Source organism: Hemiscyllium ocellatum, chromosome 10 (genome assembly GCF_020745735.1).
Source record: "Hemiscyllium ocellatum isolate sHemOce1 chromosome 10, sHemOce1.pat.X.cur, whole genome shotgun sequence".
NCBI classification, from domain to species: Eukaryota; Metazoa; Chordata; class Chondrichthyes; order Orectolobiformes; family Hemiscylliidae; genus Hemiscyllium; species Hemiscyllium ocellatum.
Genome location: NC_083410.1, coordinates 1,492,155 through 1,514,062, shown reverse-complemented (window position 1 = coordinate 1,514,062; position 21,908 = coordinate 1,492,155). Strand labels below are relative to the sequence as shown.

General features: G+C 42.5%; 1 protein-coding gene across 6 annotated transcripts in view; it reads left to right on the top strand.

The window, feature by feature from the left end:
* LOC132819292 (protein EFR3 homolog B-like) overlaps window positions 1-21,908 on the top strand; it is a 178,537-nt gene that overhangs the window by 144,259 nt on the left and 12,370 nt on the right. For 3 of the 6 annotated variants that reach the window (XM_060830728.1, XM_060830724.1, XM_060830727.1), the window contains 2 exons: window positions 5,605-5,711; window positions 15,747-15,796. In XM_060830728.1, coding sequence (XP_060686711.1) covers window positions 5,605-5,711; window positions 15,747-15,796 — 157 coding nt within the window. The remainder of the gene's footprint in view (window positions 1-5,604; window positions 5,712-15,746; window positions 15,797-21,908) is intronic. The other 3 variants (XM_060830722.1, XM_060830726.1, XM_060830723.1) reach the window with 1 other exon arrangement.

Genomic DNA, 21,908 nt, shown 5'->3' with positions numbered 1-21,908 from the left:
CCTACCTCCAAGTCTAACACCTGGCCTGGTTCATTACCTAGAACCAAATCCAATATAGCCTCCCCTCTTGTTGGCCTGTCGACATATTGTGTCAGGAAACCCTCCTGCACACATTGTACAAACACCGACCCATCTAATGAACTCGAGCTATAGCTCTCCCAGTCAATATCTGGGAAGTTAAAGTCCCCCATAACAACCACCCTGCTACCTTCACTCTTTTCCTGAATCATCCTCGCAATATTATCCTCTACTTCTCTAGGACTATTAGGAGGCCTGTAGAAAACACCTAACAGGGTGACCTCACCTTTCCTATTTCTAACCTCAGCCCAAACTACCTCAGATGGCAAGTCCTCTTCCATCGTCCATTCCACTGCTGTGATACTGTCTTTGACAAGTAATGCCACGCCTCCCCCTTTTTTACCCCCATGTCTGATCCTACTAAAACATTTGAACCCTGGAATGTGCAACAGCCATTCTTGTCCCTGTTCTACCCACGTCTCTGTAATGGCCACAACATCGAAGTCCCAGGTACCAACCCACGCTGCAAGTTCACCTACCTTATTCCTTATACTTCTGGCATTGAAGGATACACACTTCAATCCACCTTTCTGGTTACAGGCACCCTCCTTAGAGATCGCTGCATTATTCCTAACCTCCCTACACTCAAGGTCCTGTACCCTAAAGCTACAGTCCTGGTTCCCATGCCCCCTCGGAGTTAGTTTAAACCCTCCCAAAGAGCACTAGCAAACCTCCCCCCAAGGATACTGGTGCCCCTCAGGTTCAAGTGTAGACCATCCTTTTTATAGAGGTCCCACCTTCCCCAGAAAGGACCCCAGTTATCCAGAAACCGGAATCCCTCCCTCCTGCACCATCCCTGTAGCCACGCATTTAACTGCTCTCTCTCCCTGTTCCTCGACTCTCTATCACGTGGCACGGGTAACAAACCAGAGACTACAACTCTGTTTGTTCTAACTCTGAGCTTCCAACCTAGCTCCCTGAAAGCCTGCCTTACATCCTCACCCTTCTTCCTACCTATATCGTTCCTGCAGACCAAGTCAGTGGGGAACTAGTGGTGACCCTTACCTCCCACATCTTACAGGAGGAGCATGTAACTGCCCTAACATCCATTTCCACTGTTCTGAATTCCCAAAGACACCGTTGAAAAAGCTAGTAACCTTAAAAAATAAGCACACGGAACCTTTTGTTTTGGTTAGAGGAGGAAGATGGATGACAGACACTACCTGAGTAGTGTTCCAGGTAAAGCAATCACCTAAATATATATTTACTCAGCCTTCCCGTGTCTGCTCCAGTTCAGCATGTGCTGCACCTATTCATGAGATAAGTTACTAAAGGATTAATTTACCCTCCCAGCAGCCCCCTGGTCCTCGCTGTCACCACTCCCACTGCTGCTGCACAAATGGAGGCTGTTGACTCACAAGGTAAGTTTTTAAAGGATTAATTTACCTTCTCAGCAGCCCCAATTCTCGCTGTCACCACTCCTGCTGCTGCTGCTACAAAAATGGAGGCCGCTGATCTCGCTAGGTAGTTAGGTGTTCAGCAGGCAAAACTGTGGTTGTCAAGGGCTGTCTTGACCTCTGGTGATCGACCCAGCTTTGTCCCTCTATGACTCCAAAATTAAGGCTTGAAGGTATCTCCTTTGTGAATGGGAATTCAATTTCATGGCACTGTGCTGTTAATTACTGCTGAGTAGTGCATTGAAAAAGTACAGCCTTTTACTGCTCATCTCTCCCTGACCATTCATGCAAGGCCCGTGACTCAGGAAACCATGCCACTCACTAAAAGAATGGGATGCTGCCATTTTGTTCCTCATGGGGAGGCTTGTGAAATTTCCAGGTGAATAAAGCATCTTAAAGCATCTGTACCCAGTCGTTTGGCTGTTGTTTCAGGGTTTCCTCTGTCAAACCATGAGATACTGGAGGGTGGGTTACTCTTTGGAGGGTTGGTGTGGACTTGTTGGGCCGAAGGGCCTGTTTCCACACTGTCGGGAACCAAATCTAATCTAATCTAATAAAATAAATGAATGACAACAGTGATCCTAACAGTCACCAGCTATCCATGTAAGACCTGCAGGATAGTTTGGTTTCAAGGTTTGATATTGCTTAGAGTAAAAAATGAGGTCTGCAGATGCTGGAGATCACAGCTGCAAATGTGTTGCTGGTCAAAGCACAGCAGGCCAGGCAGCATCTCAGGAATAGAGAATTCGACATTTCGAGCATAAGCCCTTCATTGCTTAGAGACAACCTGAAAAGAATCTGTGAATAATGAATGTTTGAAACAGTTGAAAAAGCAATAGCTCAGCCCTTTCAGCTGATACAAAAGTAGGAAGTGCTGAAGAACTCAGAAACTCTTGCAATATCTGTGAGGACAGAAACAGAGTTAACACCTCAATTCAAATATGCTTGTGTTTCAAACAGTCATGTCAGTCTCTAATTGTTAATTATGCTTTCCTCTCCACAAATGTTGTGTGACCTGCTGAGTTTCTCCAGCACTTTTATTTCAGTTATCCAACATCCTCAGTACTATGAAAACCAAAATAACTGCAAATGCTGTAAGTCAGAAACAAAAGCAGAATTTGCTGGAAAAGCTGAGCAGGTCTGGCAGCATCTGCAGAGAAATAAGCATTAACGTTTGGGTCCGGTGACCCTTCCTCAGAACACAGTTTGTCCAGCAACTTCTGTTTTTGAGATATAAGGAAGTGTCAGCAAAGGTATACACCAGTGAAAAGGAAGGACTGCAGGAAAAGGGGTCATCTGCCATGGACATCTAAGGAAATAAGGGAGGCTATCAAATTGAAAGAGAAAGCATACAAAGTGGGCAAGATCAGTAGGAAACTAGAAGATTGGGAAAGGTTTAAAGGTCAACAGAAAGCCACAGAAATAGCTAAAGAGAAAGATATAAGACCAATTATGAGAAGAAACTAGCTTAGAATATAAAGACAGATAGCAAAAGTGTCTATAAATATATCAAACAAAACATTGTGAATAAAGTAAACATTGGTCCTTTCGAGGGTGAGATGTGGCATTTAGTCATGATGTCAGTCAGGAAATGGCTGAGACTTTGTGTCAGTCTTCACAGTGGAGGACACTATAACATGCCAGTAATTGACAAAGAGACAATGATAGATGAGGACCTGGAAACAATCATTATCACGAAAGAGGTAGTGTTGAGCAAGCTAATGGAGCTAAGGGTAAACATGTCACTTGGCCTTGATGGACTGCATCCCAGAGTACCAGACAAAAATGGTAGGAGAAATAGCAAATGCACTTGTGGTAATTTTCCAAGCTTCACTGAACTCTGGGCAGTTCCAGCAGATTGGAAAACAGCAAATTAGATGCCACTGTTTAAAAAGGAAGATATACAAAAGATGGAGAATTATAGACAGGTTATCTTAACTTCTGTAATGGGGAAAATGCTTGAGTCTATTATCAAGGCATCTCAATAGAAACTGTCTATTAGGCAGACCCAGCATGTGTTCATGAAGGGCAGGTTATGCTTAATTAATCTTTTGGAATTCTATGAAGACATGATGAACACAGTGGACAATGGGGACCCGGTAGATGTGGTGTACCTAGATTTCCAAAAGGCATCCAACAAGCTGCCGCACAAAAAGCTGCTGCATAAAATAAAGATGCATGGCATTACGGGCAATATATTAGCATGGATAGAGGATTGGTTAACCAACTGGAAACAGCGAAGGAATAAATGAACGCTATTCTGGTTGGCAATTAGTGAACAGTGGTCAGCCTCAGGGATCAGTGTTGGGACTGAAACTGTTCTCAAGTTTCATCGATGATTTGGAGTTGGGGACCACGTGTAGTGTGTTCAAGCTTACGGATGACACTAAAATGAGTGGTAGGGCAAAGTTTTCAGAGGACTGTGAAACTTTGCAAAGGGACATAGATTGTTTAAATGAGTTGGCAAAGGTCTGACAGTTACAGTACAATGTTAATAAATGTGAAGTCATCCATTTTGGTAGGAATAACAGTTAAAAAGGCCTGTTACGTGAATGGCAAAAAAATTGCAGCATATTTTTGCGCAGAGGGATCTGGGTGTCCTTGTGCATGAATCACAGAAGGTTGGTTTACAGGTGCAGCAGGTAATTAAGAAGGCAAATGGAATTTTGTCCTTCATTGCTAAAGGGATTAAGAGAGATTATGTTGCAGTTGTACTGAGTGCTGGTGAGGCTACAACTGGAGTACTGTGTGTAGTTTTGGTCTCTTTACTTGAAACTAGAGGGGGTGCAAAGGAAGTTCACTAGGTTAATTTCGTCATTGAGGGTCAAAATGTGTGGTGCTGGAAAAGCACAGCAGTCAGGCAGCATCTGAGGAGCAGGAGAGTCGACGTTTCGAGCATAAGCTGATGAAGAGCTCGCTCTCCTGCTCCTTGAACGCTGCCTGACTGGCTGTGCTTTTCCAGCACCACACTTTTTGACTATGCTCTCTAGCATTTGAAGTCCTCACTTTCTCCAGAGTTGAGGGGTTGTCTTATGATGAGACACTGAGGAGACTGGGATTATATTCATGGAATTTAGAAGATTGAAAGGGGATCTTATAGAAACATATACAATTATGAAGGGGACAGATAAGATAGAGGTGGAGAGAATATTTACACTGGTGGGTGAAACTAGGACAAGAGGGCATAGCCTCAAAATCAGGGGGAGCAGATTTAGAACTGAATTGAGAAGAAAATTCTTCACCCAGAGGGTTGTGAATCTATGGAATTCCATGCCTAGTGAAGTGGTTGAGGCTTTGTCAGTAAATATCCTTAAAGCTAAGACAGATAATGTTTGCACAGTAAAGGAATTAAGGGTTACGGTGAGAGGGGGATAAATAGAGCTAAGGCCACAATTGGTGGAGCAGGTTCAAAGTGTCAGATGGCCTACTCCTGTCCTAGTTCTTATGTTCTTATGTCACCACACCCAAAACATTAACATTGATTTCTCTTTACAAATGCTGCCAGATCTGCTGGGCTTTTCTGGCATCATCTTTTTTGTTCCTGATTTACAGCATTCCCAGCTCTTTCAGTTTTGAGGATCATTAACTCTGATTTCTCTTCACAGATGCTGCAAACCTGCTGAATCTTTCCAGCAACTTCTGCTTTTGTTGTCCTCAGTACTGTGGTTTTTTTTTCCTTTCAGCTGATTACCGCCTTGTGAGTGGTTACTGATGTCGTTTTGTGACCATGAGTCATTGGAACTGAGCAGAAATGATGGAGAATGCATCATTGCCATATCATTGCCAACTTTTATATAAGTATCGACTAAATTGTTTGTATATCTTGTCATCTTTGTTGAGAGAAAATTTGGGCTGGTGTCAAAATAATTCAGTACTTTCCTAAAACACTCCATGATCATTCCTGTTTCGATCCACTGTCTGAACATCTCAGAACATCTCAGCCTCTAATTCTGTTCTGAATTATGAAAGCCATTGGAAATCTACAAAAGGGATGAGTAGAATATGGCCTTTCCTTTGTGAATGTATCTAATTGAGAGGGGTCATGCTTCTAGTATTTTCAATTGCTCAACAGCAGCAAGACCTGGGTGAATGTTACTGGCTGCTCTGATTAGTTTTCTTTATTGGTCAGTAGATGGTGGTGCCATGGAAGAGCAAGAGAGAGAGAGACGTCGACAAGTTGTGGAAAAGTTTCAGAAAGCTCCATTTGAAGAGATAGCAGCTCATTGTGGAGCAAGGGTAAGGTCATGCAGTTTGTAAGAATGTGTGCAGACACGAGCACTAACATCTTTCTTATCTTATGGATCCTTGACAAGAAAGTCCATGATTGTACATGCAGGCTAGTTTGCATAGAGTGACATAATGTAGTTGTGGGGCTGAGGTAAATGGCCAAATTCATTCATCATTTTAACGTTGATTTTGTTTTGTGCACCTCCTATGCAGTGTAACCTGTATGCTTACTCTGCCCAAGCAGCCTCTGATCTGGATGTCCTTGCTTACTATAATCTGCCTGTACTGCTCACAAAAAAGCTTTTCACTGTACTTCGCTACATGCGACAATAAATCAATCAATCAATTGATCATTTGGGGCTCAGGTAGTTAGCCAACGAAAGATTACTGAAAGGAGAAAGAATGGTCAAACTGAGTGGTGGAAGCAGACATTTGGGACATAAGCAAGAAATTGCTGGGGCAACTTAACTGGGATACAAAAAAGACATAAGGGTATCAAGATAAAAACCAACAGTTCAGCCTAATTGGTCCATCTCAACCATTATCCGTCACATGAACAAAAATTCAAAACATATTTACCCACCATGTTTCCACATCTCTTCAACCCCATATTCCTCCAAACCTCTTTGATTTTATTTCAAATATTGATATTATTTCTTTCTCAAACATTAACCCTGGAAATGAAACCCACAACCCCACAACTCTCCATAAAAGCTTTAGTTCTAAACCTTTGACATTTAATCTTTTATCAATGGTCCTATCCTTAAAAAATTTCCATGGTTCCAGGGCTGTTGATGTCATGTACATGGACTTTAGTAAGGCATTTGATAAGTTTCCCCATTGTAGACTAATGGAGATAGTGAAGTCACATGGTGTGCGATGTTGCTGCACAGATGGATAGAGTGGTCAAGAAGGCCTATAGTATGCTTGCCTTCATTGGACGGGGTATTGAGTATAAGAGCTGGCAAGTCATGTTAAAATTGTGCAAGACATTGGTTCGGCCGCATTTAGAATACTGTGTACAGTTCTGGGCGCCACATTACCAAAAGGATGTGAATGCTTTGGAGAGGGTGCAGAGAAGGTTTACGAGGATGTTGCCTGGTATGGAAGGTGCTAATTATGAAGAGAGGTTGAGTAGGTTAGGTTTATTTTCATTAGTAAAAAGGAGATTGAGGGGGGACCTGACTGAGATTTACAAAATCATGAAGGATATAGACAAGGTGGATAGAGACAAGCTTTTTCCTAGAGTGAAGGATTCAGTAACGAGAGGTCATGCTTTCAAGGTGAACATAGAACATTATAACGCAGTACAGGCCCTTCGGCCCTCGATGTTGCGCCGACCTGTCATTCCAATCTGAAGCCCATCTAACCTATATTATTCTATGTACGTCCATATGCTTGTCCAATGACAACTTAAATGTACTTAAAGTTGGCAAATGTACTATCATTGCAGGCAAAGCATTCCATACCCTTACTACTCTCTGAGTAAAGAAACTACCTCTGACATCTGTCCTATATCTATCACCCCTCAGTTTAAAGCTATGCCCCCTCATGCTCGCCGTCACCATACTTGGAAAAAGGCTCTCCCTGTCCACCCTTCTCTCCAACGAAAACAATCTCAAGTCCCTCAGCCTTTCCTTGAAAGACCTTCCCTCCATACCAGGCAACATCCTAGTAAATCTCCTCTGCACCTTTTCCAAAGCTTCGACATCCTCCTTATAATGCGGTGACCAGATCTGTACACAATATTCCAAGTGCGGCCGCACCAGAGTTTTGTACAGGTGTAGCAAAACCTCATGGTTCCGGAACTCGATCTATCTATTAATAAAAGCTAAAACACTGTATGCCTTCTTAACAACCCTGTCAACCTGGGTGGCAACTTTCAAGGATCTGTGTACCTGGAAACCAAGATCTCTCTGCTCATCTACGCTACCAAGAATCTTACCAGTAGCCCAGTACTTTGCATTCCGGTTACTCCGACCAAAGTGAATCACCTCACACTTGTCTGCATTAAACTCCATTTGCCACCTCTCAGCCCAACTCTGCAGCTTATCTATATCTCTCTGTAACCTACAACATCCTTTGTCACTATCCACAACTCCACCGACCTTAGTGTCGTCTGCAAATTTACTAACGCACCCTTCTATGCCCTCATCCAGGTCGTTCATAAAAATGACAAACAGCAGTGGACCCAACACCAACCCTTGCGGTATACCACTAGTAACTGGACTCCAGGATGAACATTTCCCATCAAGCACCACCCTCTGTCTTCTTTCAGCAAGCCAATTACTGATCCAAACTGCTATATCTCCCACAATCCCATTCCTCCGCATTTTGTACAATAGCCTGCTGTGGGGAACCTTATCGAACGCCTTGCTGAAATCCATATACACCACATCAACAGGTTTACTCTCATCCACCTGTTTGGTCACCTTCTCAAAGAACTCAATAAGGTTTGTGAGGCACGACCTACCCTTCACAAACCTTGCTGACTATCCCTAATCAAATTATTCTTTTCCAGATGATTATAAATCCTATCTCTTTTAACCTTTCCCAACACTTTACCAACAACTGAAGTGAGGCTCACTGGTCTATAATTACCAGGATTGTCTCTACTCTCCTTCTTGAACAGGGGAACCACATTTGCTATCTTCCAGTCTTCTGGCACTATTCCTGTAGACAATGACAATTTAAAGCTCAATGCCAAAGGCTCGGCAATCTCCTCCCTGGTTTCCCAGAGGATCCCAGGATAAATCCCATCTGGCCCAGGGGACTTATCTATTTTCACACTCTGCAGGATTTCTAATACCTCCTCCTTGTGAACCTCAGTCCCACCCAGTCTAGTAGCCTGTATCTCAGTATTCTCCTCCGACAACATTGTCGTTTTCAAGAGTGAATACTGTCGAAAGATATTCATTTAGTGCGTCCCTATCTCCTCTGACTCCACACACAACTTCCCACCACTATCCTTGATTGGCCCTAATCTTACTCTCGTCATTCTTTTGTTCCTTAAATACCTATAGAAAGCCTTAAGATTTACCCTGATCATATCCACCAACAACTTCTCATGTCTCCTCCTGGCTCTTCTGAGCTCTCTCTTTAGGTCTTTCCTGGCTACCTTGTAACCCTCAAGCACCCTAACTGAGCCTTCACATCTCATCCTAACATAAGCCTTCTTCTTCCTCTTGACCAGAGATTCCACTTCCTTCATAAACCACGGCTCCTGCGCTCTACAGCTTCCTCCTTGCCTGACATGTACATACTTATCTAGGACACACAGGAGCTTTTCCTTGAATAAGCTCCACATTTCTAATGTGCCTATCCCCTGCAGTTTCCTTCTCCATCCTATGCTTCCTAAATCTTGCCTAATCGCATCGTAATTGCCTTTCCCCCAGCTGTAACTCTTGCCCAGTGGTATACACCTATCTCTTTCTATCACTAAAGTAAACATAACAGAATTGTGATCGCTATTATCAAAGCACTCACCTACTTCCAAGTCTAACACCTGGCCGGGCTCATTACCCAGTACCAACTCTAACATGGTTTCGCCCCTTGTTGGCCTGACTACATACTGTGTCAGGAAGCCCTCCTGCACACACTGGCCCATCCCTCACACTGGACAAAAACTGACCCATCTATAGTACTCATACTTTAGTGTTCCCAGTCAATATTTGGAAAGTTGAAGTCTCTCATGACAACTACCCTGTCTCTCACTCCTATCGAGAATCATCTTTGCTATCCTTTCCTCTACATCTCTGGAACTATTCAGAGGCCTATAAAAAACTCCCAACAGGGTGACCTCTCCTTTCCTGTTTCTAACCTCAGTCCATACTACCTCAGTTGGCGAGTCCCCAAACATCCTTTCTGCAACTGTAATACTGTCCTTGACCAACGATGCCACACCTCCCCCTCTTTCACCATCTTCTCTGTTCTCTCTGTGAGAGGTGGAAAGTTTAAGGGGGATACAATCAGCAAGTACTTCACACAGAGGGTGGTGGGCATTTGGAACGCATTGCCAACAGAGGTGGTAGAGGCAGGCACGGTAGATTCATTTAAGATGTGTTTGGACAGATGTATGTGTAGGTGGGGAGCAGGGGGATACAAATGCTTAGGAATTGACTGACAGGTTTAGACAGTAGATTTGGACTGGCTCAGGCTTGAAGGGCCGAAGGGCCTGTTCCTGGGCTGTAAACTTTCTTTGTTCTTTGTTGTTCTTCGTTCATGGTTTCTATGAAATCCTTATTCTTCTAAACTACTGGATCATATGTCCCTGTAATAGACATTGCATCATTCTAATAAAAATGATTTTAATTATCAAAAACATTCTTCATACTTGTATTTCTTCAAGCCTGTTAGCCTCTTAGAGATTCTGCATTGTATCCTCTCTAAAGTGCGCTTTAGTGTTCCAATCAGTACTCTCACTGAGACCCTATTAAAGATTTTTCTTTAAGGATCCGTCATTGTATCCTGGTTTTATGTTCTGAGCTGTGTAAGATTTTTTAAAGCCTGATGAATCTAACTTTATTGGATTAACATCCTGCAATGATGGACTTTGAATCATTCTGCTTTTCCCCTGCCTAAGCCTGTTTGCATTCTCACTATTTTTACTGCATTTTTTCAAACAAAATGTATTCCTTCACACATCAAAATTATTCCCACAACTAATCTGTACCCCTTTGTAACATCCTTTAGTCTTTTAGAGAATTAACGAGACCTCAGATTTCAATATCATCTTGACATGTGAACAATGTTTCTTTTCATTGATCACAACTTGAAGAGAAGTGGCCTCAGAACAGCATCCTAGACAACATTACTCATACAGAAGCTTTCCTTAACTCCAACTACCATTTTCTTCCTTCTACCTATTTTTTAATCATGTTTACTTCCATTGTTTCCACACAACCATTTCTAGTAATCATTTATATTTTATCTTTTGAAAGGCTTCCTTAATGTCCATGCACACTGCATTTCTCCAATTTGCATGTCTAATATTGGGTTCAGTTTCAGATGACACACTTTGGGAAGGATATATTGACCGAGGTCTGATGAATGGTGACAGTCTTGACACATTAACAGGTACGGCCTGAGGGTGATTAGTCTGTGGACCTCATTGCTGCAGAAGGCTGTGAAGGCTAAGTCTTTGAGTGTATTTAAGACAGAGCTAGATGGGTTCTTGATTGGTAAGGGGATCAAGGGTCACAGGAGCAGGCAGGAGGATGGGATTGAGAAACATATCCAAACAACTTGATAGAACAAATAGCCTAATTCTGCTCCTATACCTTATGGTCTTACAGGTATTTTCAGGATGTTTGGTTATGTTTCAGATCTCCAACATCTGCAGTATTTTGCTTTTGTATTAGTGAACTCTACAAATCTGCTTCATGTAAATAATTAGGCACCTCTGTCCCCATTTTTATCACATATATATCACTATCGCCATCTCAACAATCATCCGAAAATCCCCATTGCTAGTTTCATCTTCGTTCTCATCCCCATAATCATTACAATTCTGATCTTCTCCCCATCCCATTCAAGTTTTAAACTCTGGTTACATTCATTTGGGAAGTTTGATCACAAAACATTCTTGTCACATGGCATCTAACCACAAGATGCCTGATCACATGACGTCAAATGTCTTCACAGCAGAGATTGATAAATTCTTAATCTCGCAAGGAATTAAGGGCTACGGGGAGAGTGTGGGTAAGTGGCGTTGAAATGCCCATCAGCCATGATTGAATGGTGAATGGAATCGATGGGCCGAATGGTCTTATTTCCACTCCTATGTCTTTTGGTCTTGTGATCTTATGATTTGTACAAATATGATTGCATTTCCATTCCAAAGGCAAGGGTCCCCTGATGTTACGTGGTTTTGCTTGAGCTCGTTGCCATTGTGTAATACATTTCAAAAACTACTGAGCAGGGGAGGAAGGAGAAATAACAATGTGTAAGAAGGATCACACGAAGAGGGCTTAGAGAGAACTTTGTGTCCATCAGGAACTAATGTTATGATGATAATCATTACATGAAAACTAAGACTAAAATGTTCCACTCACAATCAAAAGCTTTACAGTAGCTCACAGAAAGATAGAAAATCGGAGCAGGAATAGCGGATTAAGCCTGTGGAGCCTGCTTCACCATGGCTGATCATACATCTCAATTCTTGCTTTGGTTCATGGCCTTTGATCACTTTAGCCCTAAAACCTACATCAAACCCCTTCTTGAAAACATTCAATGTTTGATCCCAATTGCTTTTTGTAGCAGTGAATTCCACAGCTCCACCATTCATTAGGTTAAGAAATTTCTGCTTATATCTGTTCTCAATGGTCTATTCCATATCCTTTGACTGTGACCAGTCATCTGAACTTCCCAGTCATCAGGAACATCCTTTCTACCTTTACTTTTCTACTCCTGTTAGAATCTTAAAACATGTTAAAAAATAAGAAATAGGCACTGAATTAGGCCATTTGGCCCCTCAAACCTGTTTTGTCATTCAGTAGCATCACAGTTTCTATGAAATACCTGCTCTTCCTTAGCATTTAACCTCCAACCAGCATTGTGTTATCTGTAAACATGGAAACATTACATTTAGTTCACTCATCTAAATCATGAACATATTTTTACAACACGGAGGCGAACCCCTCAGTTAATTAAACCAAACACTGAGAAAAGCTGCCTTGCCTCGTAATCTGTTAAGATATGAGGGACAGGGAACTCTCAAATTCCACTATTTAAAGAAAATAACATAAATTTATTTTCTTACTCTAAAAGTGAACATTAAACAAAAAATATTCACAAATCTAAACCACCCTTTCTCTTAACTGCTTACGATCTGCCTCCAACTTTATAACAATATGCTGTTCCAATAAGAGTAAAAAATGAGGTCTGCAGATGCTGGAGATCACAGCTGCAAATGTGTTGCTGGTCAAAGCACAGCAGGTTAGGCAGCATCTCAGGAATAGAGAATTCGACGTTTCGAGCATAAGCCCTTCATCAGGAATAAGAGAGAGAGAGCCAAGCAGGCTGAGATAAAAGGTAGGGAGGAGGGACTAGGGGGAGGGGCGATGGAGGTGGGATAGGTGGAAGGAGGTCAAGGTGAGGGTGATAGGCCGGAGTGGGGTGGGGGCGGAGAGGTCAGGAAGAGGATTGCAGGTTAGGAGGGCGGTGCTGAGTTGAGGGAACCGACTGAGACAAGGTGGGGGGAGGGGAAATGAGGAAGCTGGAGAAATCTGAATTCATACCTTGTGGTTGGAGGGTTCCCAGGCGGAAGATGAGGCGCTCCTCCTCCAGCCGTCGTGTAGTTGTGTTCTGCCGGTGGAGGAGTCCAAGGACCTGCATGTCCTCGGTGGAGTGGGAGGGGGAGTTAAAGTGTTGAGCCACGGGGTGATTGGGTTGGTTGGTTCGGGCGGCCCAGAGGTGTTCTCTGAAGCGTTCCGCAAGTAAGCGGCCTGTCTCACCAATATAGAGGAGGCCACATCGGGTGCAGCGGATGCAATAGATGATGTGTGTGGAGGTACAGATCCTTCCATATCCGCCACAAGTTCACCTGTACCTCCACACACATCATCTATTGCATCCGCTGCACCCGATGTGGCCTCCTCTATATTGGTGAGACAGGCCGCTTACTTACGGAACGCTTCAGAGAACACCTCTGGGCCGCCCGAACCAACCAACCCAATCACCCCGTGGCTCAACACTTTAACTCCCCCTCCCACTCCACCGAGGACATGCAGGTCCTTGGACTCCTCCACCGGCAGAACACAACTACACGACGGCTGGAGGAGGAGCGCCTCATCTTCCGCCTGGGAACCCTCCAACCACAAGGTATGAATTCAGATTTCTCCAGCTTCCTCATTTCCCCTCCCCCCACCTTGTCTCAGTCGGTTCCCTCAACTCAGCACCGCCCTCCTAACCTGCAATCCTCTTCCTGACCTCTCCGCCCCCACCCCACTCCGGCCTATCACCCTCACCTTGACCTCCTTCCACCTATCCCACCTCCATCGCCCCTCCCCCTAGTCCCTCCTCCCTACCTTTTATCTCAGCCTGCTTGGCTCTCTCTCTCTTATTCCTGATGAAGGGCTTATGCTCGAAACGTCGAATTCTCTATTCCTGAGATGCTGCCTAACCTGCTGTGCTTTGACCAGCAACACATTTGCAGCTGTTCCAATAAGACACTTATTAAAATTACATTAACTTAATTTCAAAACCACACAGTCTCTGTCTTTCGTGTTTTCATTCTTCTGGCTGATGATCTCTCTGGATCATCTTCTTTCTTTTTAATGTGTGTGTTTCATATGAAAAGGTACCTTTGATAGAGAGTGTTTTTTAATTTGTTTGAGAGCAAGATGTTAGATGGTAATTAGCTCTCCATGAGTTTCTCTCTCTACGACAGTTGCTCTCTGGCCAATTTTCAAAATGTCCGTATTCTTATTTCCCTTAACGGATTGTCTCATTGATTCGATGTTGGCAAAACAATTAATTCAATCTCGATTGGGTTTTAGTATCCTGGGGCATAATTTAAACTGATTGGTTAAATTCAAATTATTGTCAAAACAGCAACCAAAACTCAAGTATCCATTTCACAGCCAAATGTTTAATAGTTTCAAGTTTCCAGTACACTCTGAGAATGCCATCTAGTCATATCCACAGGTAATTGTAATCTCTCAGTTCAGAACAGCATTGTCTCTCCCTTAAAGGCACAGTACACGCCTTCAACTTCATAACAATATATTGTGAAGATGGGGTCCAAGCACCCATCCCTGCAGTACCCAACTAAGTCACTACCTGCCATTGAGAAAAAGACCCTGTATTCCTAATTTTTGTTTCCTGTCAGACAAATAGTTCACTATCCCTATCACTGCACTAACCCCAATCCCATGCACTTTAATTTTACATGCTCATTTCTTCTGTGGGACCTTATCAAAAGCCTTCTGAAAGGCTAAGTAAACCACATCCGCTCCTGTTTATCAACTCTGCTAGTTATGCCTTGAAAATGCCAAGATAATCAATTCATAAAAATCAGAGTTTTCCATTCCCAAGTATCCCATTCAGCCTCTAATCGGAACAGTCCTTCATTTACCCAGTCTCTGGGTTTCACTCCCCCATTTCTTGACTGCTCCTCTTTCTTTGTCACATGCCTCCTTTTCAGACTGCAACTCTCTCTCTCTCTCTCTCTCTGTTCTACTCCCCAATTCTAGGCTGCTCCTCTCTTATAGAGTCATACAGATATACAGCACACAAAACACTTGGACGAATATATGAATAGGAAGGAAATATAGGGATATGGATCCTGTAAGTGAAGACAGTTTCAGTATGGAAGGGCAAAATTTGTCAATTTAGTCTTGAGGGAGCTGAAGGGCTTGTGACTGTGCTATATTGTTCTTTGTTCTTTTCTATGGAAACACACCCCTCAGTCTAACTGGTCTATGCCAACCAAATATCCTGAATAATCTAGTCCCATTTGTCAACATTTGACCCATATCCCTCTAAACCTTTCTATTCATATACCCATCCAAATGCCTATTAATCATTGTAATTGTCTCAGCCTCCACCACTTCCTCTAGCAACTCATTCTATACATGCACCACCCTTTGTGTGAAAAACATCATCTCTTAGATCCCTTTTTAAACTTAACCCTCTTACTTTAACCATATGCTCTTTAGTTTTGAATTCCCCACTGCTGGAAAAAGACCTTCTCTATTTACCCAATCCATGTCCCGCATGATTTTATAAATCTCTTTCAGATCATCCCTCAGTCACATTTGTTCCCATTCATGACTACTCATCTGTCTCTCTCCCTCTCTCTCTCTTTCTCTTTCTCTCTCCCTCTCTCGTTATCTCTCTCTCTCTCTCTCTCTCTTTCTCTATCTCTCTCTCTTTCTCCCCCTGTCTTTCTCTCTCCCTCCTCTCCTGTCTTTGTATTTTGGAATCATATATGGGGAATGATGAGGTAGGGTTTTGATCTGAATTTGTGATAGTTCCAGTTATGTATTATTGCTGTCCAGAGTTTTATCTATTAACTTGCGCTTCTCAATCTTTTAATTTTAGGCAACCATTTTGCAGAGTAAACTGAATCAAATATTTGAGATAACCATAAGGTAAGTCATGCTGAACCTTAGTTCTTTATTCCCTCACTCGATAAAAATAATCATATTTATTAGCAAAGCAAATTTATTGCCCATTATCAATTATCCTGAGAATCTGGTGGTGTGTCATTTTATTGGATAGCAGTTTGTTAGAATTGACAGTTGTCCTAGGCTCATTTAGATATTAAAAATCAATGGTATTGGTGTGGATTTATGCCTGGCTGGGTTAGATTTCTTTCCCTGAAGCACATTAGAGAACCATTTAGACTTTTTAAATAAACATCTAGTGTCTCTGGAGTGCCCTGAATGAATTTGTCTCCATGCACTTTTGGGAAATATATTCAGAACCTAACCATTCATTGTGTGAAAGGGTGGAAATCACTTTAAAAGGGTGCCCTCTGGTTCTTGACCAGCTATGAGCAAAAACAGTTTCTCCCTTTCCCCTTTGTCCATACCCCTCACGATTCTGAAAATTTCTGTCACATCTCATCTTAGCATTCTCCTGTTCCAGGAAAACAATCCCACTTCTCTAATGTTTGCTCATAACTAAAGCATCTCAATCCTAGACCTGTTATCAGAGGGCTCTTCTGTACTCTCTCTAATGCATTTCACATCCTTTCAATCATGTCGTGCCCAGTACACAACATTTCAGCTGAGGCCTAACCCGTAACAAAACAGAAATTGCTAGAAAAGCTCAGCAGATCTGGCAGCAGCTGTGAAGAGAAATCAGAGTTAATATTTCAGCTCTGGTGACCCTTTCTCAGAACAGCCTAACTAGTGTCTTATATAAGTTCATTACAACTTAGCTGCTGTATGTCCCTATTTATGAAACTAAGATTCTGTATGCTTTGTTAGTAGCTGTCTTGACCCATTTTGCCACCTTTAATAGCTGTTTCCATGCTGTACATTTCTCTGACTCTATACTCTATGACTTGTATACCTATACACCCAGACCTGCCTGCCCCTGCACACCCTTTGGAAGACTTTGTATACTGTCTCTCCATGTTCTTTGTGCCAAAGTACATTCCCTCACTTCTCCATATTGGACATCATCGGCCATCTATCTACCCACTCCACCAACATCTCAATCTCGTTTTGAGGTTCTTGAACTATCCTCCTCACAATTAAAACTTCTGCTAAGTTTTATATTATCTGCAAACTTTAAAATTGCCCCCTTCACATATAGATCTATATCATAAGGAAAAGTAAAGTTCCCAATACCAATGCCTGGGAAACTTCACTACAAACTTCTTTCCAGACTGAAAAATACTAATTAATCATTGCTGTCTGTTTCCAATTGCAAATTTTGTATCCATGGTGCTACTAACCCTTTTATTCCATAATCTATAAATTAGCTTCCATATATCAAATGCCTTCTGAAGGTCCATGTACATTGCATCAACAGCATTACCCTCATCTATCCTCTCTATTAACCCTTTCATAAAACTCAAAGTTAGTTAGATACGATTTTCCCCCAACAAATCCATCCTGACATAGAGTCATAAAGCACAGAAACAGACTCTTCAGTCCAGCTAGTCCACACTCACCATGTTTCCAGACTAAACTAGTTCCCACCTAAGATCATCCCTTAACCTTCTCCATTGATTAGGTAAAAACAATGACTGCAGATGCTGGAAATCAGATTCTGGATTAGTGGTGCTGGAAGAGCACAGCAGTTCAGGCAGTATCCGAGGAGCAACGAAAAGCTTTATTCCTGATGAAGGGCTTTTGCCCAAAACGTCGATTTCGTTGCTCCTTGGATGCTGCCTGAACTGCTGTGCTCTTCCAGCCCCACTAATCCAGAACCTTATATGTTGTCTGCCAATCCAGCCTACTTTTATAACTCAAACCCTCTATTCCAGGCAACATCCTGGTAATTTCTTTCTGAACCCTCTCCAGTTTAATAATATTTTTCCTATAACAGGACAACCAGAACTGCACACAGTACTCCAGAAGAGGCCTCACTAACATCACGTATAACCTGAACATGACGTCCCAACTCCTAAACTCAAAGGTCTGACTAACAAAGGCAAGGGTGCTAAATGCATTTTTAATCGCTCTGTCTATCTGTGAAGCAAATTTCAAAGAATTATGTACCTCGATCCCTAGGTCTCCCTATTCTACAACACTACCCAGTGCTCTATCAATTATGTAAGTCTTGCCCTTGTGTTTTACCACAATGCAATACCTCACATTTATCCAAAATAAACTCCATCTGCCCGTCTTCAGTTCATTGACCCAATTGATCAAGATCTCTTTGTAATCTGAGGTAATCTTCTTCGCTGTCTACTGTGCCACAAACTTTGGTGTCATCCTCAAGCTTAATAAACATGCCTCCTATATTCTCGTTCAAAACATTTATATAAATGACAAATATAAATGGACCCAGTACTGATCTCTGTGGAACACCACTGGTCATAGGCCTCCAGTTCAAAAATCAACCTTGCACCATCAATTTCTGTCTCCTACTGTATAGCAACACTTCCAAATAAATCTACATTTTGCTAAGTGAATATTAATCCACCTCCCCTGCCCCCACATAAGGTAAATTGACTGTCAGTAATTGCTGGATTGATATTTACAATCTTTTTGCAATTCTCCAATCTTTCAGCACCACCCCTGAATTCAGGCAACACTGAAAGATTATGGCCAATGCCCCTGCAATTTCTATTCTCTCTTCTTTCAGTATCAATGGATTCATTTTATCCATTTTAAATGCCTATCAACTTGAAGTATCAATAGTTTTGTGGTTACTTTTAATGAAACCAGTTTGCTATCCTTGATTAGGAAAGATTTGGGGCAGCACAGTGGCACAGTGGTTAGCACTGCTGCCTCACAGTGGTTAGCACTGCTGCCTCACAGTGCCAGGGACCTGGGTTCAGTTCCACCTTGGGCAACTGTCTGTGTGTTTGCTCATTCTCCCCATGTTTGTGTGGGTTTCCTCCCGTCATCCAAAAATGTGCAGGATTGGCTCTGCTAAACTGCCCCGTCGTGTCAAGGGATGTGCAGGTTAGGTGAGTTAGCTATGGGAAATGCAGTTTTATGAGGATAGGGTGGGTCTGATGCTGCTGAGAGGGTTGATGTGGACTCACTGGGCCATATGGCCTGCTTCCACACTATAAGGATTCTGGGATAAAGTGGGAGCTATGAAATCCGAGGCAATTGGCAACCTGGATCCAAAATTGGCTTGGAAGTAGAAAATGTGATAGTGGAGGAATCTTTTTGTGATTGGAAGCCTGTGACTAGCAGTGTACCACAGTGACTGTTGCTGGGACACTTGTTGTTTGTTATATACATTAAAAACTTGAATGTGAATGTAGAAGGTATAATTAGTAACTTTGCAGAGACACAAAACTTGGCTTTGCTACTGACAGTAGGGAGGATGGTTTTGAGCTACAGTCTGATATTGATCAGATGGTAAATTGGGCAAAACAATGGCAGATGGAATTTAATCCTGGTAAGTGTGAGGTGGTGCATTTTGGAATGTCTCACAAGGGAAGGATTTACACAATAGATGATACTTCTCTAAAGAATACTGAGAAACATAGTGTACTGGTCCATAGATTCCTGAATGTGACAGCTTATACAGGGTGGGGAAGAAGGCATACGGGATGCTTGACTTCATCAGCCAGGGTGTAGAGTGGAGGAACAAGGAAGTCTTGTTACAACGTTATAATATATTGGTTAGGTCAGAGATGGAATACTATGTGACGTTCTGGTTCACCATGCTATCAGAAGGATGTGTTGCCCTGGAGAGGAAACAAAGGACATTCACCAGCATGTTGCTCAGAATGAAAAGTCTCAGCCATGAGGAGAGATTCGTTGGCTGAGTTTGATTTGCAAAAAAAGAAATCACCCAGAGGGTGGTAAATAAATGGAAAATACTGTCTGAGAGGGTGATTAAGGAGGTACTCTCACAACATCTAAGAAGTATCTGGATGAGCAGTTAAAATACCAGGGCATAGTAGGCTAGGGACTAAGTATAGGTAAAAGGGATTAATGTAATTTGGTCTTTGTTGGTTAGCATGGATATGGTGTTCCAAAGGGGCTGTTTCTAAACTGTATGACTGAAACTAAAATCAAATTCACAAAGTCTCCTGATTAGATTTGAATTGAATTCTCTGGATTCATGGTCTAGGATCATAACCATCATATTAATGGATGAGAAAACAAGTTATTGAAACTGTTTAGGTAAGTGAAGAGAAACGAATGCTTCAAGATGAGAAAAGAGGTATAAGGATTGAATCATTTGAGATCTAATCTTTAGTGAAAATGACTTAAATAATTGTTTGCAGAAGTTAGAAGCGATAAATACAAAAAGAAGTTTCTCTCATAGAAGTGTTGAAAGAACTGGTATTTAAGTTGATAACTGTCCATATGCATTCAATGGAACATGACAGGAATGGGTGGATTTAATTGAAATTAATGGATCTGAGTGGTTGCATCCTTGATTATATTCAACTTGAGCACATAATTGAGACTGACTGCTCCAGTGTGATGTGGCGGAAGAGCACCAGGGTCATATATGCTACAGTTTGAATAGGATGTAAACCAGATAAGTATCACCCAAGATCCTGTGCTGGTATTCAAAGATAAGCAGGGAGTTTTCACTGTCCTACTTTATAGCATCAGAACTGATTTACAGCTCATCAAAGTTTGATATTTGAATAGTTTCTGCTGCAATTAACCACAAAACAACAAAGACTGCATTTGCAGAGTGCAGCAATATGAATATTGTACATGTTTTCATTCCTTTTCTCCTTCATTCCTTTTTCCCTCAATGTTATCTATCCACCTTCTACATACATCCATAAGATATAGGATGGAATTAGGCCGTTTGGCCCATCGAATCTGCTCCATCATTTGATTATTGCTGATATTTTTCTTAACTCCACACCCTAGCCTTCTCCTGTAATCCTTGATCCCCTTCCTAATCAAAGAACCTAGGCGAAAGTGAGGACTGCAGATGCTGGAGATGAGAGTCAAGATTAGAGTGATTTGGTGCTGGAAATGAACAGCAGATCAAGCACCTCATAGTTTGGGAATCCTGCACCGCCCGATTCCATCTCTGTCCCAAGATCCACAAGCCTAACTACCCCGGCCAACCCATTGTCTCAACCTGCTGCTGCCCCACCGAACTCATTTCCTCCAGACTGTCCTATCCCCCTAGTTCAGGACCTCCCCACATATGTTTGGGACACCATCCACGCCCTCCACCTCCTCCAAGACTTCCGTTCCCTCGGCCCCCAATGCCTCATCTTCACCATGGGCATCCAATCCCTCTATACCTCCACCTGCCATGACCAGGGCTTCCAAGACCTCCATTTCCTCCTCTCCCGACATCTCCACCAGTACCCTTCCACTTACACTCTCATTACATAGAACATAGAACATAGAAGGATACAGCGCAGTACAGGCCCTTCGGCCCTCGATGTTGCGCCGACCGAATCCTACCTAACCTATACTAGCCCAATAACTTCCAAATGCCTATCCAATGCCCGCTTAAATGACCATAAAGAAGGAGAGTTCACCACTGATACGGGCAGGGCATTCCATGAACTCACAACCCGCTGTGTGAAGAATCTACCCCTAACATCTGTCCTATACCTACCACCCCTTAATTTAAGGCTATGTCCCCTAGTAACACCTGACTCCATTAGCGGTAAAAGGTTCTTAGTATCTACCCTATCTAAACCCCTAATCATCTTATACACTTCTATCAGATCTCCCCTAAACCTTCTCTTCTCCAATGAGAACAGCCCCAAGTGCCTCAGCCTTTCCTCATAAGATTTTCCTACCATTCCAGGCAACATCCTGGTAAACCTCCTCTGCACTCGTTCTAAAGCTTCCACATCCTTCCTATAGTATGGCGACCAAAACTGCACACAATACTCCAGATGAGGCCTCACCAGAGTCTTATACAACTGCAACATGACCTCAGGACTCCGGAACTCAATTCCTCTGCCAATAAAGCCCAGTACACCATATGCCTTCCTCACAGCACTATTTGCCTGGGTGGCAACTTTCAGAGATCTGTGTACATAGACACCAAGATCCCTCTGCTCATCCACACTACCAAGTAGCCTACCATTAGCCCAGTAATCCATCATCTTGTTATTCCTAC